The 15,892-nt window shown below is 34.8% G+C and overlaps 1 protein-coding gene across 2 annotated transcripts in view; it reads left to right on the forward strand.

Moving 5' to 3' along the window:
• Positions 1-4,446, forward strand: part of PTH2R (parathyroid hormone 2 receptor) — a 156,907-nt gene extending 152,461 nt beyond the window's left edge. The window contains exons 12-13 of one of the 2 annotated variants that reach the window (XM_074191487.1): positions 200-241; positions 3,069-4,446. In XM_074191487.1, coding sequence (XP_074047588.1) covers positions 200-241; positions 3,069-3,464 — 438 coding nt within the window. In that variant the 3' untranslated portion in view covers positions 3,465-4,446. The remainder of the gene's footprint in view (positions 1-199; positions 242-3,068) is intronic. The other variant, XM_074191486.1, reaches the window with a different exon arrangement.
• The last annotated feature ends 11,446 nt before the right edge of the window (positions 4,447-15,892 follow it).

Below are 15,892 nucleotides of genomic sequence, written 5' to 3' on the forward strand. Positions count from 1 at the left end.
CCATTTCCTCTATAAACTTCCTAGGTCTTTGAGAGAATTTGGACTAATTAGCCTCTGTGGCACCTTTAAGTTTTAATACTATGATTTTATGGTCTGGAAATTTGTGAATCATTTTTATATCTATGTATCAAGAGGTGATAATTTGTTTCTTTTCTCCAATACTCAAATGTACTAACTTCCTGATTTTTTCATTCCAAAGGGCTTCTTTGTTTCTATCATCTATTGTTACTGCAATGGAGAGGTAAGTTGAGAACATCATTCATTAAACATTGAAGCCACTTCAGAAAGAAGTGTTTAGATAAGAGAAAAAGGAGTCATTTTACTTCATAAAACTTTTGACCAGAAGGTAAAGTGCTTGAAAATCAACAAAGCTTCTCAGATGCCAATGTTCCAAGTCAAAAGACCTGGATTCAAATCCTGGTTCTGCCGTTCACTATCAGTCCAAATACAATCAAGACTCAACTTTCCTGGGTTTCCATTTTTTTCATCTGTTAAAGGAAAAGATTGAACTAGATGGCCTCTAATGTTCCTTCTAATTCTTACTCCATGAAACCATGATCCCAAAGTCTTACAATCAGTCAACAAGCATTTCATTGCCAGTTATGTGCATGTCTAAATAGGATTTGATCCCTATCCTTCTGGAGTCTAGTGATGTTTTTGTTGTGCAGGTTTTTTTTAGTTGTATCCAATGCTTTGTAAACAGATTTAGGAATTTACTTGGCAAATATACAAGAGTGGTTTGCCATTTTGTTCTCATTTTACAGTTGCAGAAACTGAGGCAAACAGGGTAAAGTGACTTGCCCAGTGACACAATTGATAAGTATCTGAGGTCAGATCTGAACTCAGTAAGATAAGTCTTCCTGACTCCAACCCAGATACTCTGCCACCTAGCTACCCAGGGGACCTATCTGGTAGATATGTTTAAGTATAGCTATAATGATGATATATAATTCAGTCATTAAAAAGGTGCAAAATCATGGCTAAATTTGCCAAGAACTGATTTGAAACCCTCCAGGAAAACATAACTCTAAGGGTATTGAGTATTATTTATGATATCTTACACATTTATTAAAGATAATATTTGAGTTTTACAATTTTCCCCCAAATCTTACTTCCCTCCCCCACCCCACCCCCACGGAAAGCAATCTGTCAGTCTTTACTTTGTTTCCATGTTGTACATTGATCCAAATTGAATGTGATGAGAGAGAAATTATATCCTTAAGGAAGAGATAAAAAGTCTAAGAGATAACAAGGTCAGACAATAAGATATCTGTTTTTTCCCCTAAATTAAAGAGATTAGTCCTTGAACTTTGCTCAAACTCCACAGCTCTTTATCTGGATACAGATGGCACTTGCCATTGCAGACAGCCCAAAATTGTCCTCAATTGTTGCACTGATGGAATGAGCAAGGCCATCAAGGTTGATCATCACTCCCATGTTGCTGTTAGGGTGTACAGTGTTTTTCTGGTTCTGCTCATCTCACTCAGCATTAGTCCATGTAGATCCCTCCAGGCTTCCCTGAATTCCCATCCCTCCTGGTTTCTAATAGAACAATAGTGTTCCATGACATACATATACCACAGTTTGCTAAGCCATTCCCCAATTGAAGGATATTTACTTGATTTCTAATTCTTTGCCACTACAAACAGGGCTGTACAAGTGATGTTTTTACCCTTTTTCATCATCTCTTCAGGGTTATAGACCCAGTAGTGGTATTGCTGGGTCAAAGGCTATGCTCATTTTCGTTGCCCTTTGGGTGTAGTTTCAAATTTCTCTCCAGAAAGATTGGATGAGTTCACAGCTCCACCAACAGTGTAAACATTTAAGGAACAATTGGTTCCAATTCTATCTAAACTCTTTGGAAAAATAGGGAAAGATGGAACTCTGCCTAACTCTTTCTAGGAAACTAATAGGGTGCTGAAATATCTTACACATTTAACCCCAGGTAGAATCCACATTCTCAAGAAATTTCAACATGTATTTTTTTTCAAGTTTTTTTGCAAGGCAATGGGGTTAAGTGGCTTGCCCAAGGCCACACAGCTAGGTAATTATTAATTGTCTGAGGCCGGATTTGAACTCAGGTACTCCTGACTCCAGGGCCTGTGCTCTATCCACTGCGCCACCTAGCTGCCCTAACATGTATTTTAATGAGCATAAACCCCATTACCCTATGCTAGCTGCTCTTATTACAAACTGGTGAAGAGTCAAGGTTAGGTAGTAACCTACCAAGTTTCTAGTTAGTTGACTAGAAAGTAACAAAAACTAGTGGGAAACTATAACCTAAATATTTTGAGGTAGTTCATCACTGATGATCTAGACTGGGGTAAGTTACAGACTCTCTCCCCTTAGCCAATTATAAAGAAATGATGAAAAAACACATAAATAAAATATGACACTTTTTTATGTTGACTAGCTATTCTGGACATAGCCAGAGGTTTAGAAATTAAATAGTTCAGGCTGTCTTCAATTAAAGGAAATCTCATTGAAGCTTAAGGGAAAATTTTTGTGTTGTACCTTTGAGATATGTGCATGTATACGTGTACTTGCTTACTGTTTGATTTTTCATTTTTTCCTTGGGAAAAGGTCATGGCAAATGTTATTTCAAATATCACTGGGTTTCATGAGCACTTTAAGAAGGGGGTGTATCTTGCATACCTCTTCTAGAATGCCATATCAGTCCTTGCCTGGAGAATAAGCAAGATAAAACAAAATTAGAAATCTGAGAATAAGTTCTAACCCAATAAAACTGATTTCTCATTGCTATTCTTAAAACATTCCTTATTTCTCCCTTTCTCCCCTCCTGCAGTACTTCTGGGGAAACAATGATGCATGTTTTTTGAATTTCTAGCTAAAAATTATTCCCATCACTTCTACCTATAGTGACCATTGAGTAAATGTTATTTGCTTAGTAAATCGCTTCCCATTGTATCTACTTTCAGATATTTTCTACTCTCTAGCAATAAGCAATTTCTTATGTGACCCCATACACACTTTTGGCAAAGAACTTGTTAACTGATCAAATAGTCTTAGAACAGTTTTAAAAGAATAATAAAATTATTTTACTTTAGGTTCAAGCTGAAATCAAGAAGACATGGACTAGATGGAATTTGGCTATTGACTGGAAAAGGACAACTCCATTTGGCAACTATAGGTATGGCTCTGTCCTAACCAACGTGACTCATAGTACCAGCAGCCAGTCTCAGATGGTGGCAAGTGCTCGCCTGGTGCTAATCTCTGACAAAGGTTCTAGGAAAGTCAACAGGCAGTCGGACAGCCATGTGAATTTGCCAGGCTATGTCAGGAGCAACTCAGAACAAGACTGCCTCCAACAATGGACCCATGAGGAACCCAATGAAAATGAAGAGAAGCAGGTGGATGCCATATCACTGAAGGAGTACTTGAAGCCAGTTGAAACTATCACAGATCCTGAGGAAAACAAAGGTGAAATTGAGGATGCTGTCTGATGGATTTTCCTGGAAAGTTTCTGGAATTATTTAGGACTTGGGTTTTATTATGAGGGGGAAAACTAACAATTTTTTCCCTTGAGTCAAATTTGGTGACAGTTTGATGGTAAAATATAATTTCTAAGAGTTCTCCACTATTATGAGCATAATTCAATAATTATGAAAGGCATTAAATGAAAGTTATAAGTAAAATATTTATTTTGGCATGAAATTCTGGTTGGTTTGAAAGAATGTGGTACCTACTTAAAATGTATGTAGATTTATGTGACTGTGAAATAAAAAGGTTTCATTGCATTGGGTCTGTCCCTGCCAAAAAAAGGATGATTCAAAGTACATGATTTGTTGATGTTCAGGTTCAGTCTGAAAACAAGAAGGTGAAGACTATATGACATCTGCCTGGAGGTGATTTTTGCCCCTTAACAATGAGATGTTATTGTGTCTCCCTCTACCCCTTTTATTGAGCTTTTACCATGTTTATCATCTGAGCTATACAAAAGTGCTATTGAAAGAATGGAAAAATAATTTGAATGATCAAAGATTTGAGAAGATGAAGAGCAAATGAGAAAATAAGTTTGCTGAACTTCAGAGAACAAAAATTAATGGCCTGTTGGAGCTGGCTTCTTTCTAGGAATGATGAAAATTGCTACAAAGCTGGTATAGGACATAACTTCTTACTGCATGAATCTTCTACAAACCAGCAAGAATCCAGTGCTTTATTTCTCATGCTCCACTAGTAAACACGAAATTGGACAATGAATGAAGCTTTAGAAGCTCATGCTGGGAATGATCATTTGTCTTTGTACTCAATTACACTGTTGCAATGGCATTTCCTAAACCTGCTATTACTGAATATTGTAAAATGGCATGTGGAGAAATTAAAAGCTCATTTCTTTCCCCTTTGATGTCTTCTTCTTCTTTAATTTAATCCCCTCTGCTTCTTCATGAAATCTCATTATTTTTTTCCCCTTAGCTGCCAGTCAAGTCAAGCCATAACTACACTTGTTATCTGGGAGTTGGTGCTATTTGAACTTAAGCAGGCTCCCAAGTGGAAGTTCTGATTTACCTTTCCCTTAGAACTTCATTTTCTCATAATTCCTTAAGTCAACTGATGTTCACAAATTACCTACTCTAAGTTTTAAAATGAACAATGACCATTAATAAATCTTTTTAAAACATAGAAATATTCTCTACCCCTTTTAAGGAGCTTACATTGAAGAAACTTGAAAATGGTTGAAATACAAGTCAGTAAGCATTTATTAATTACTTACTATGTCCTAGGCAGCATGGCAAGCCTTGTTCAAGAGGTATCAGCATATCAAAGGTAAAATAAAGACACTTAAACAAAATAAAAATATTGACTTTACTGTAATAAGGAGTCAATAAATATATATAATGCAAGATTAGACTATCCTAATTCTTAGTACCAATTCCACATTTATTTGATATGTTCTAGACAACATTGACCACTTTTGTACTGTTTATACACACATACACACACACACACACACACACACACACACACACATACACACACAAAATTCTGGTTTAACTTCATTGGTAACAAGTTTTCTTGTTTTATCAAGTCACCCAATTGTCCTAACTCAGTTTCTTATTTATAAAAGGGGAGAAGCATCTGCTAATCTCATAGTTATTTAAGGGTAAAGGAAATAGTCAAGAAAAAATGTTTCATATAAAATAAAAGGGGTTTATGGATACTTTTGTTTTATTTTTAAACTCAAATTTCATGTTTTCTGATAAGGGTGCTATTGATCAATCATATATTAATATAATGAATGTGTATACATACATATATATGTATCATGCATATATATATATATATATATATAGTAATATAGCAAAAATGTAAAATTATGCCTGAATTGACCCAAATTTGAGGACTAATTCAGACTTTTAAGATGTCCAACTAGTGTTTATGGAATCCATCTAGATGCCAAGGTTAATTTAGCTTTACTTTAGAATTCCTACAGCATTTCTGATTATCTACCACACCTAAACCCAGCATGCCTAATTTTCTTAGAAGAAATAGGGTTGTTTCCATCAGTCATCTTTATATAGAAGTATTAATAAGCTCCACTGTGTTATTGGCTTTAACAAAAAGTAGAAAATATCAGGCTAGTATGCACTGATGATTTTTTATAGTTTAATCCAAGGAATTCCTTCCAAAAATTCTTTGAAAGTAATGTCCTGTCATATTTTGCTTAAAAGTCTTTTTAAAAAGGCACTCAATACAGGTATTTTCAGAGATAGTTATATTTAATTTAAGTCTGAAATAATGCACTTAGAAATTTTCTCCAAACCAGTAATGAGCAGATTTGAATTAAATGATATTGAGGAGAAATAAGGCATACTGTCCTGCTTTGATCATCACTTCTCAGGTCTCAACTCCAATTTCTGAAACTTGAATGTTTCTAAAATGTTTCTATCTAAAGCAGCAGACTTTCTGCCTTTGGAAAATGCAATAGATGCTAAATGTGAATGATCCAGGGTGCTGCCTCAGGTCAGTCCAAGCAGTTCAGCTATGGATGTTTGCTTTATAAGGCTTGCTTACATGAATATTCTGTTCTATTACCAAATTTTTGCATCAACCAAAAGATTGGCAATACTGGTAGACAATTTCTCATTGTCTATTGCCAGCATGAATAAAACACTGATTTGCATTAGACTGATTTCTTTGATATCCATATAATCTATTCCCTAATTAACTCTCTACTTCAGGAGTGAGATAAAACCAACAGAGCTTAGCCAGTAATAGTGATGTTTGCTGCATAGGTTCAGATATCTATGACCTATGGGTAAATTTGCCTAAGATCCCTAAAATTCCCTCTATGTTTCAAAATAAATTATACATAGTACAGCTGAGCAGTTATGTATAATTTCATGATGATATACAAAATAATATTCTATTCAGGTAAGATTTTCCTTGGAGTATGTCCTTCTTGAAGAATTCTTACAGAATAGATAGCTAAATTATGTATCAGAACTTTGCTTAGTTTCTTCTATGGACAGTTTCCCTCAGTTGTTCCGAAACATAAGAGGTGGTTCAAATTGTACCTTTTTAATCTTCCAGAAATTATTTTCCAGTAATATATTTCAGAAAAGGATGTTCAATTCTATAGTAGCAGGAACAGAATTTTAATCAAGGATCTAATAGGTACTTTCTTCCTTTTGTAGAATCATCTCTAGAGAATCTTCTCAAATTTCAACTATTATGAGTGGGTTGACAGCTGCCACTTTTTCAGGGTTGCTGGGTAAGTCTGAGGAATTAGTTTCCAAGATGGTCGCTCACAAGCCTTCACCAATATGCTTCCCATTTATGTTAGTTAGAATAACTTCAATAATCTTCTAGCACAAGGTATTTATTAAAGTGATAAAGTAAGAAGAATTATTATAAAACATTCCCCCCAAAAAACCTAGCATAAATTCTCCCACAAATACAAGTAGATTATGTGGGGAGATGGAGCTCTAAATAATGAAATGTGTAGAGAACAATTGTGATTTTTTTTTAAAAAGTACCAATTTGTCTCTTTCTAAATCAATATGCTACTCACGGGGATCATGTCTATTTGAGTTTGACACCAGTGGTCTACACACCATCTAAGAATCTTTCTCTGTTTTGCATATTAAATTATTTTATTCTTTTCACATTACTACAATAGTCAAGTTATAACTGTAAACATAATCTTCCCCCCGCCATGAAGAAAGGGAAGCATCAAGAAAAATAAAGTGAGAGAAAAAAAGTGTGCTTAAGTCTTTGAAATAACCATAAGCTCTGTCTTTGGGATGGATAGCATTCTTCACTATAAATTGCTTCAGATACTATTGCTAGCTGTATTTCCCTCCATCTTATTTCTCCCCACCCAATTTATTCTATTCTTTCTCTCCTTTCACCAGTCTCTCCTCAAAAGTGTTTTATATCTACCTTCTCCTTTTCTTCTATCACCTACACCCCCTCCCCTCTCCTTGTCCCCTTTCTCTCAGCCCTTTCCTCTCCTATTTTCCTCTAGGGAAGATAGATTTCTATACCCAACTGAATGTGTATGTTATTTCTCTGAGCCTCTTCCAATGAGAGTGAAGGCTAACTAACTCCCCTTCACCTTCCCCCTTCTCCATTTCAAGAGCTTTTTCTTAACTCTCTTATGTAAAATAGCTTAGCCCATTCTACCTTTCCTTTTCCTTTCTCCCAAAACATTCCTTTCTTACCCCTTAACTCCATCTTTGTAATATATCATAACTTCATATTCCCTCCTGTGTCTTATCTATGATATTCCTTCTAATTTCCCTAATAAAAGAGAATAGTATCATCTTCCCATGCAAGAATACAAGCAATTCATCACCATTAAATCTCTCATAATTTACCCTTACCCATCCCATTTTCTATGCTTCACCTGAGTTCTGTACTTGAAGATCAAAATTTCTGTTCAGCTCTGGTCTTTTCAACAGGAAAGTTTGAAAGTTCCCTATTTCTTTGACTATATATCTTTTCCCCTGAAAGAGTATGTTCAGTTTGGCTGGGTAGTTGATTTCTTGTTGTAATCCAAGCCTTTTCCCTTCATATCATATTCCAAGTCTTTCAAGTCCTTCATGTAGACACTGCTAAATCCTGTGTTATCCTGACTGTAGCTCCAAGAAATTTGAATTTTTTTCTGGCTGCTTGTAATATTTTCTCCTTGAATAGGGAGTTATGGAATTTTGACTATAATATTTCTGAGAACTTTTATTTTGGGATTTCTTTCAGTTGATCAGTGAATTTCCTCAATTTCAATTATATCCTCTCCTTCTAGGATATCAGGGCAATTTTCCTGCATTATTTCTTGCAAAATGAAGTCTAGGCTCGTTTCCTGGTTATGACTTTCAGGTTGCCCAGTAATTTTTAAAATATCTCTCCTGGATCTCTTTTCCAGGTCAGTTTTCCTTTTTTTCTTTTTTTAAAAAGATTTTATTTATTTTGAGTTTTACAATTTTTCCCCTAATCTTACTTCCCTCCCTCCACCCCCCCCACAAAAGGCAATTTGCCAGTCTTTTCATTGTTTCCATTATATACATTGATCCAAATTGAATGTGATGAGAGAGAAATCATATCCTTAAGGAAGAAACATAAAGTATAAGAGAGAGCCAGATCAGACATTAAGATATCAAAATTTTTTTTCTAAATTAAAAGTTATAGTCCTTGGTCTTTGTTCAAACTCCGCAGTTCTTTCTCTGGATACAGATGGTATTCTCTATTGCAGACAGCCTAAATTGTCCCTGCTTGTTGCACTGATGGTATGAGTAAATCCATTAAAGTTGATCATCACCCCCATGTTGCTATTAGGGTGTACAATATTTTTCTGGTTCTGTTCATCTTACTCAGCATCAGTTCATTCAAATCCCTCCAGGCTTCCCTGAATTCCCAGCCCTCCTGGTTTTTAATAGAACAACAGTGTTCCATGCAGTTCAGTTTTTCTAATGAGATATTTAACATTTTCCTTTTTATGGCTTGGTTTTATTGTTTCTTGATTTCTCACAAAGTCATGAGCTTCTCTTAGCTTCATTTTACATCTTGAGGAATTATTTTCTTCAGAGAGCTTTTGTATCTCATTTTCCATCTGCCCAATTCTGCTTTTTAAGGTAGTATTCTCTTTGTTGAACTTTTGGACTTCATTATCCATGTGATCTAAACTGGTTTTAAGATGTTATTTTCTATAGCATTTTTTGGTATCTCCTTCACCAAGCTATTGACAGTTTTCATGATTCCCCTACATTGCTCTCATTTCCCTTTCCAATTTTTCCTCTATCTCCCTTATTTAATTTTCAAGCTCTTTTTTGAGCTCTTCCATAGGCTGAGACCAATTCATATTTTTCTTGGAAGTTTTGGATAGAGAAATTTGACTTTATTATCTTCTGAGTGTGCATTTTGATCCACCACAGGACCAAAGTAATTATCTATGGTCTAGGTTTTATTTTTCTTTCTTTTGTTTGCTCATTTCTCCAGCCTATGATTTGATTTTAATTCTTTGTTAAGTTAGGAATCTACTTTCAGGGTGGAGGAGTACCTTTTGAGGGTTTTTACAGCTGTTTTCAGGTATACCCCACTAGGGACTTCAACTCCTTTGAGGTTTTATGAGAGGCTCTGACTGCTTTACTGGTCTTGTGCTATGGTCTGTGCATGACCACAAGCTCTCCCCTCTGCCCTGAGATAATGAGGAGGGTGTTTGCTCCACTATGGCAATACAGTTTTTCTGAGACTGGGCCCCAAACTGTGACCTGGATCTAACTATGGGCAAAGCAACAGGATCCTGCCCCAGAGATAGCAAAAAGACCTCTGTGGTCTTCCCTAATATCCTTGTGGCTGAGCTGAGTGCTCTGGAAGCAACTGCCAGGTGGCTCCCTGCTGGGTGGCTTCCCAGGCCTGCTCCTGATTCCTTGGATCAGGTCTATAATGAGGTTTGCACTCGACTGGTCTCTGCTCTCACTGGGGGCCAGTATAGTTTTCCACCAAGTTGTCCTTGGCAGTCCCTGGACTGAGAGGTCTGGAAACCACCATCACTGCCATGGACCCAGGAGGCACCAAATATGCAGGTGCCCCAGCTATTCCTGGATGGCTGGAGCTGGTTTGCTCCTTGCTGCAATACTGGCCTAGCCTAGGCTACACTGTGGGCCCTTTCCAATCCTGGTGTAACAGACCCTTCCCACGGAACTTCCAAGTTGTCTTGGGCTGGAAAATTGTTTCACTCAGTCTTTCTGTGGGTTCTGTCACTCTAGAATTTGATTAAAGTCATTATTAAAGGTATTTGGAGTGATCTGGGGGAGAGCATACAGATTTCCTGCCTTCCCTCCAACCATCTTGTTTCTGCCTTCTAAGGTTCTTTCTACCTCTAAATCAAATGATAATAATGATGACCTAACAATGCTAAGTGTCACGGTGGATAGAGTGCCAGCCCTGACATTAGGAAGACTCCTCTTCCTGAGTTCATATGTGACCTCAGACACATACTAATTGTGTGACTCTGGGCAAGTCACTTCGTCTTGCTTTCCTAAGTTATTCATCTGAAAAATGAGCTGGAGAAGGAAATGACAAATTTCTTCAGTATCTTTCCCAAGAAAACTCCATTCAGGGTCATGGTGAGTGAAACACAACTGAAAAACAACTCAACTAAAATCAATGCTTTCATAAGTTGATTAATAGGAGCAGAGATGTATCTTTTGATGGGATTAGTGAGGAAAGATCTGGAGAGCTGGATAAAGTAAAGCATTATGATAAAACTTGTGGTGAGTAGTGAATTAATATAGGCAGGGGAAAATGAAAGGAAGCTCTAAAGGCAGGAACACAGATTAACATCATCCCTAACAAGATTTTGCCAAAGTCGAGCTCTATTCTTGATCAGGGAAAAATGAACCACAGGATAGGAAAAAAAAAATTTTGTAATTAAATTTCTCTCAAAAAAAGTTTGCTTTCTAGGATACTTAGACAACTAATATAGGTAGATGATTGGATGGATGTATGGATGGATGAACTGATGGATAACTTCAGAAAAGGCAAATTATCAAAGGATATTAGTGGTCATTAAAAGAATTGCAAACTATGAATAAACATGTGAAAGAATGCTCCAAACTACTAATATGACAATTGCAATTCAAACAGCTCTGAAGCTTCATCTCACTTCCAGTAAACTTGTAGAGATGTGGAAATATGGAAAAAAGTCAAATTTGGAATGGTTGTAGAAAGGCACACTGGTACATTGTTGGTGGTTAAAAAGCAATTTGTAATTCTACAAATACAGTTATTAAAATGTCCATACCATTTCAATGACAGATTCTGCTACTGAGCATATATACCAAGGAGGTCATTGTTAAGAAGAAAGTCCTCATGGATGACAAAATTTGTGTAACAACAATTTTATGGTATCAAACAGTTGTCCATTGGTTGGAGAAATATCTCAGCAAATTGTGCTTTGTAAATTTAAAGGAATGGGGCATTTATTCTGTAGTAAAAAACTATGACCATGATCAACACAGAGATACTTGAAAATAATTACATGAATTGATGAGAGTGAAGTAAACAGACATGTTATATATGTATATATATATATGTAATGTATGTATAATATATATATATACCATGATTCAACAATGTAAATAGCAATAACAACTACAAAACAACTGAAAATGAACATTATAGTCAAGTCTGACTTCAAGAAAAAATATGATGACATCCTTCTTTGCCCTTCTGTAAATGGAGGAGGTCTATAGGTGTGGAATAGTGCATATATTTTCAGACTTTTTTGATGTAATGATGATTTGAGTTATTTTTTCTTTATCTTTTACTTTTTATTATTGAACTATTCTTAAATGGGATGTATCTCTGGGAGAAGGCTACTGGGAGAAATTTAGATAATACTGGCATTTTTAAAATATCAATTTAACATTTAAAAAAAAAACTTTTAAAAATGAGACAACTTCCGCATTCATTTCCCATTTTTTACTTTCTGATTAGAAATGCTGAGCATTTTAAGGGAACAATATACAGTTTGAAACTTATTCCCATCCTTATTTTTGTTGACATGTCTAAATATTTTTGCTTAAATCAAAATCTTTAAATGGCAAACAAACTATATCTCCAAGTGAGGTGATGTCATGTGATAAACCATTCTTCTTCTTTAACACCATAATAAAGTCCATGAACTATTTAAGGCTCTATTACACACACACACACACACACACACACACACACACACACACACACAATCACATTATTAAGTCAGTAAATTGCCAATACATAGAAAATTGAAAATTGGTGGGGTTGGGAGAAAAGAAGCATGAATTCCTCCCAATTATTAAATGTACAAACCTGTTATTTTATTGTGATGATTTTTGCTATAACTTTGCTCTTCTTTTTCTATCTGCCACACCCTAATTAAATAGGTAGAATTTTTCATATCTTACTGCTGAACTGTCTAGTCAGATTCTTCCCCATTTGCCCTAGTATTTTAATAATATCATCTCTGAAGGAGTCTATCTTTTAATGAACCTTGGATTATCACTGTCATTTGAAGATAACCTTTATTGTAGATCTCTATTTAATCAAAGGCTATGTTGCTTTTCTGTTGTTGAAAATGTACAAAGTAATAGGAATTTCTAAGAATGATGAAGGGTCCAAAATACATGGGGATTTTTTGATCTATGATTAATTATTAATTTATCATTAATTATTTACATCTATCAACAATCTGACCTTCTAGTCTTTTTGCAACCTACTTGTTAGGGGGAAAACCAAATATCACTTTTCCCTATGAAACCAAGCACTTTGTTCTTCTCGTAAGAACAGTTAAGTCAAAATCTTTTGAGGGGCACATAGCTCAGATGATATGAGAGGGTAATAAGAATAACGAATACCATAAATAATTACAGACCAACTCCAGTGCCCCCTTCTCACTACCAAAGAGTATTACAACTATAGATATAAAAACTGCTTTTTAAAAATTAAAACCTGATTTAATGTATCCCTGATACTGTTGTTGAAATAAAACTGTTGCATACTGACTATAGCCAACAGGATTTGCAAATGATTTATTTTCAGACAGCTCAATTATCCTTCAGGATGTGCCTATCTTCCTTTACTGAAATATATTCTGTTTCCTCAATTGTTTATATCAATGAAGCACAAGAGTTGATAGGTCCTGTCAAGATGGAAGGGCTTTGATTATAGAATTAGTAATGAATGTGTCTTTTGACCCTAGAAAAACTTCACTAAGTTTACAAAGGCTCATCACTTGGTTGGCCAAAGGATTGTATTTTTCTAGAACAGAAACTCTAGAGAACAGATCATCTAGTACCTAAGAGTTGTGATTTTCATCTATAAAGTACTCCAGTGAAATTATAGGTCCTTTAAGAACTGATATGCTTTTACTGGGGAACTTTATTTGCCTTTTAGAACAAAAATCTATTTTAAAAATTGACAATCAGGGAGTCAGTATGGAAATTAATGAGTGTATTAGACCAAATGAGATCTGAATTTCACCTACCAAAAACTATGATGTGTGTGTGCACGTGAGTGTGTGTATTAAGGAATTTTTGCTTAAACTATAGCAAAGGTATCAAAACACTGTTCCTCACAACCTACATTTTCTGAGAATTGTAAATGTAAGTAAAATGTAATTGGGAAGAATTTAACAAAATAAATTTTAAAATACAATAGAACATAGAAAACATGAATATGTGGTTCTCTAAAGCAATATGTGCCCTGCAAGGATCCTTATGTATGTTTAGCGGCCCTCTGTTCTATCTGAGTTGAACGTCACCACTTAGAGCAGTTTTGTTAATACAGAAATGACCTCTTCAGCTAATTTATAACCCTTAAAGCATTATTTCCCCAAGAGATCTTTGCCAGTTCCTCAAACTATTAGTGACAATCCCATTAAGGTTATGTTCCATCGACTCTGCATTTATCTTGTATGATTTATAGATGTTGTTAGAAACTGGTTTTGCTTCTTCTTTCTATCCTCAGTTCTTTACCTAATATCTTACATATTATATAATTTCTTATTGATTAATTGGTTGGTTGATTTAGACAACAGACTAAGAAACTAATCTTACAATCTTTATAATAAAATCCTTAGATTGATCATGATCATGTCTGGCATGGACTATCTTTTGATAAGTGCACTTACTAGGGAGGCAGCATGACATAATCAAAAAAGAATTGTTTTGTTTTGTTTTGTTTTGTTTTGGAAAAAGAGGCTCTGCATTTTAGTCTTACTTTTTTGTCATTTATAATTTGTAGGGCACAGGACACTGCCAAATCTTAGCTGAACCATCCCCCAAAACAGAAATGTTAATTTCCTTACCTACATCACTAGATTTCTCGGATGATCAAATCAAATTATGTAAACTATCAAATGAGATAATATTTATAAACTGGTCTGCACAGCATCAGGCACATAGTAAGTGCTCTATGGATACTTATTTCCTTCTTCTTGTCACAAATGTAACTATTTTCTGCTAAATGTTTAGCAACTTGTTCTCTGAAAAAATAAACAACACACTTGTAATTTGTACTATTCACATTTCATTATGAAGTTTTTCACCTTACTAATAATAATAATAGTTGCTCCATTTCTTTCTTTAGTCAAGCCCACTATGACCAACCTGAAAGAATCAAGAATGAGAATCCCTTTACATTACCTTCAAGTTAGCAATGGTCAATATATCTGAAGTTCATTTTAAGGTAAAAATTTCCATACCACAAAGTCAACCAAAGAAAGTCTTTTGTGAATAATTGTTTATCACTGAGACAGATCAGACATTGAATAAACAGAAAAGCCATCCAAAGGAAGACACACCTACATAGCCAGAAAGAGAAGAGGGAAGACACAATTGACACATTTCAATGACAACTGGGAGGTGTATTTTTTCCTATTCTTTCCTCTCTTTTTTCCCATTATAAATAAATTATTTATAATTTGCTCAATTTATTGCACAAGTGTAACATATTTTTAAAATGGTATGTTCTGATCAAGCGCAGAAAGAGCAAAGAAAAACTGCTGTGAAAAATACCTCTTTTTCTATTATTGGCATCCCTATTCAATATGTAGATACAGATACTCTTTCTTTGTATGTACATATAGCATGTATTTGGATAAACAAATGTGTATATATACATACATGTGTATAATATATACATATATAATATTTATATACTGTGTCTAAGTAATATGTATTAGCCCTATATACAGTAGCTTTAATATATATAATCTAAATATATATGTATGTATATATAGTAGATATATATAACCTATACACACATGAATTTGGACACATATTTAGAGATATGTAGATATGTATATGTATATAAATAGGAATATATATATATAATATGTATATGTATTTATATCATAAAATAAATAATCTTATCTAATTTATGGGAAGGGGACAATTTCATTTGTTATCATTGCAAAATTATGGATTATAATTATTTTGTATGCTTTATTAGGCAATCTCTAATACGGACAAATTATTCCAAATTAATTCATTCTAGATCATTTGCTTTTGCTTAAACAAACCTTTTGTTTAAATATACTCTTTGTTTAAAATGTTCCCATAATTGTTCAGTGACTACTGACAAGAAATACAGTTCTAGTCCCTGAATAAGGGACATGAAGTTTGTATCAGATAACAGTATTGCAACAATTGCAGTTGACCTCTACTGGGAGTTGCCAAAAGGAAGTCTAATTAAAAATGATTTAAGGCAGGCTCCCATTTGATAAAGAAAGATTAATTCTGATTTTTTCATACTGAATTATGCAGGAGTATCCTAGTGGATAGTGAGCTTCCCTAGGGGTCAGAACAATCAAGTATCACATCCTGCCCCTGCCCCCACAGGACTGTGTGACCCTGTGTAGTTCACTTAATCTTTTGGTGACTCAGTCAAC

This window comes from Macrotis lagotis, chromosome 6 (genome assembly GCF_037893015.1).
Source record: "Macrotis lagotis isolate mMagLag1 chromosome 6, bilby.v1.9.chrom.fasta, whole genome shotgun sequence".
Lineage (NCBI taxonomy): Eukaryota > Metazoa > Chordata > Mammalia > Peramelemorphia > Peramelidae > Macrotis > Macrotis lagotis.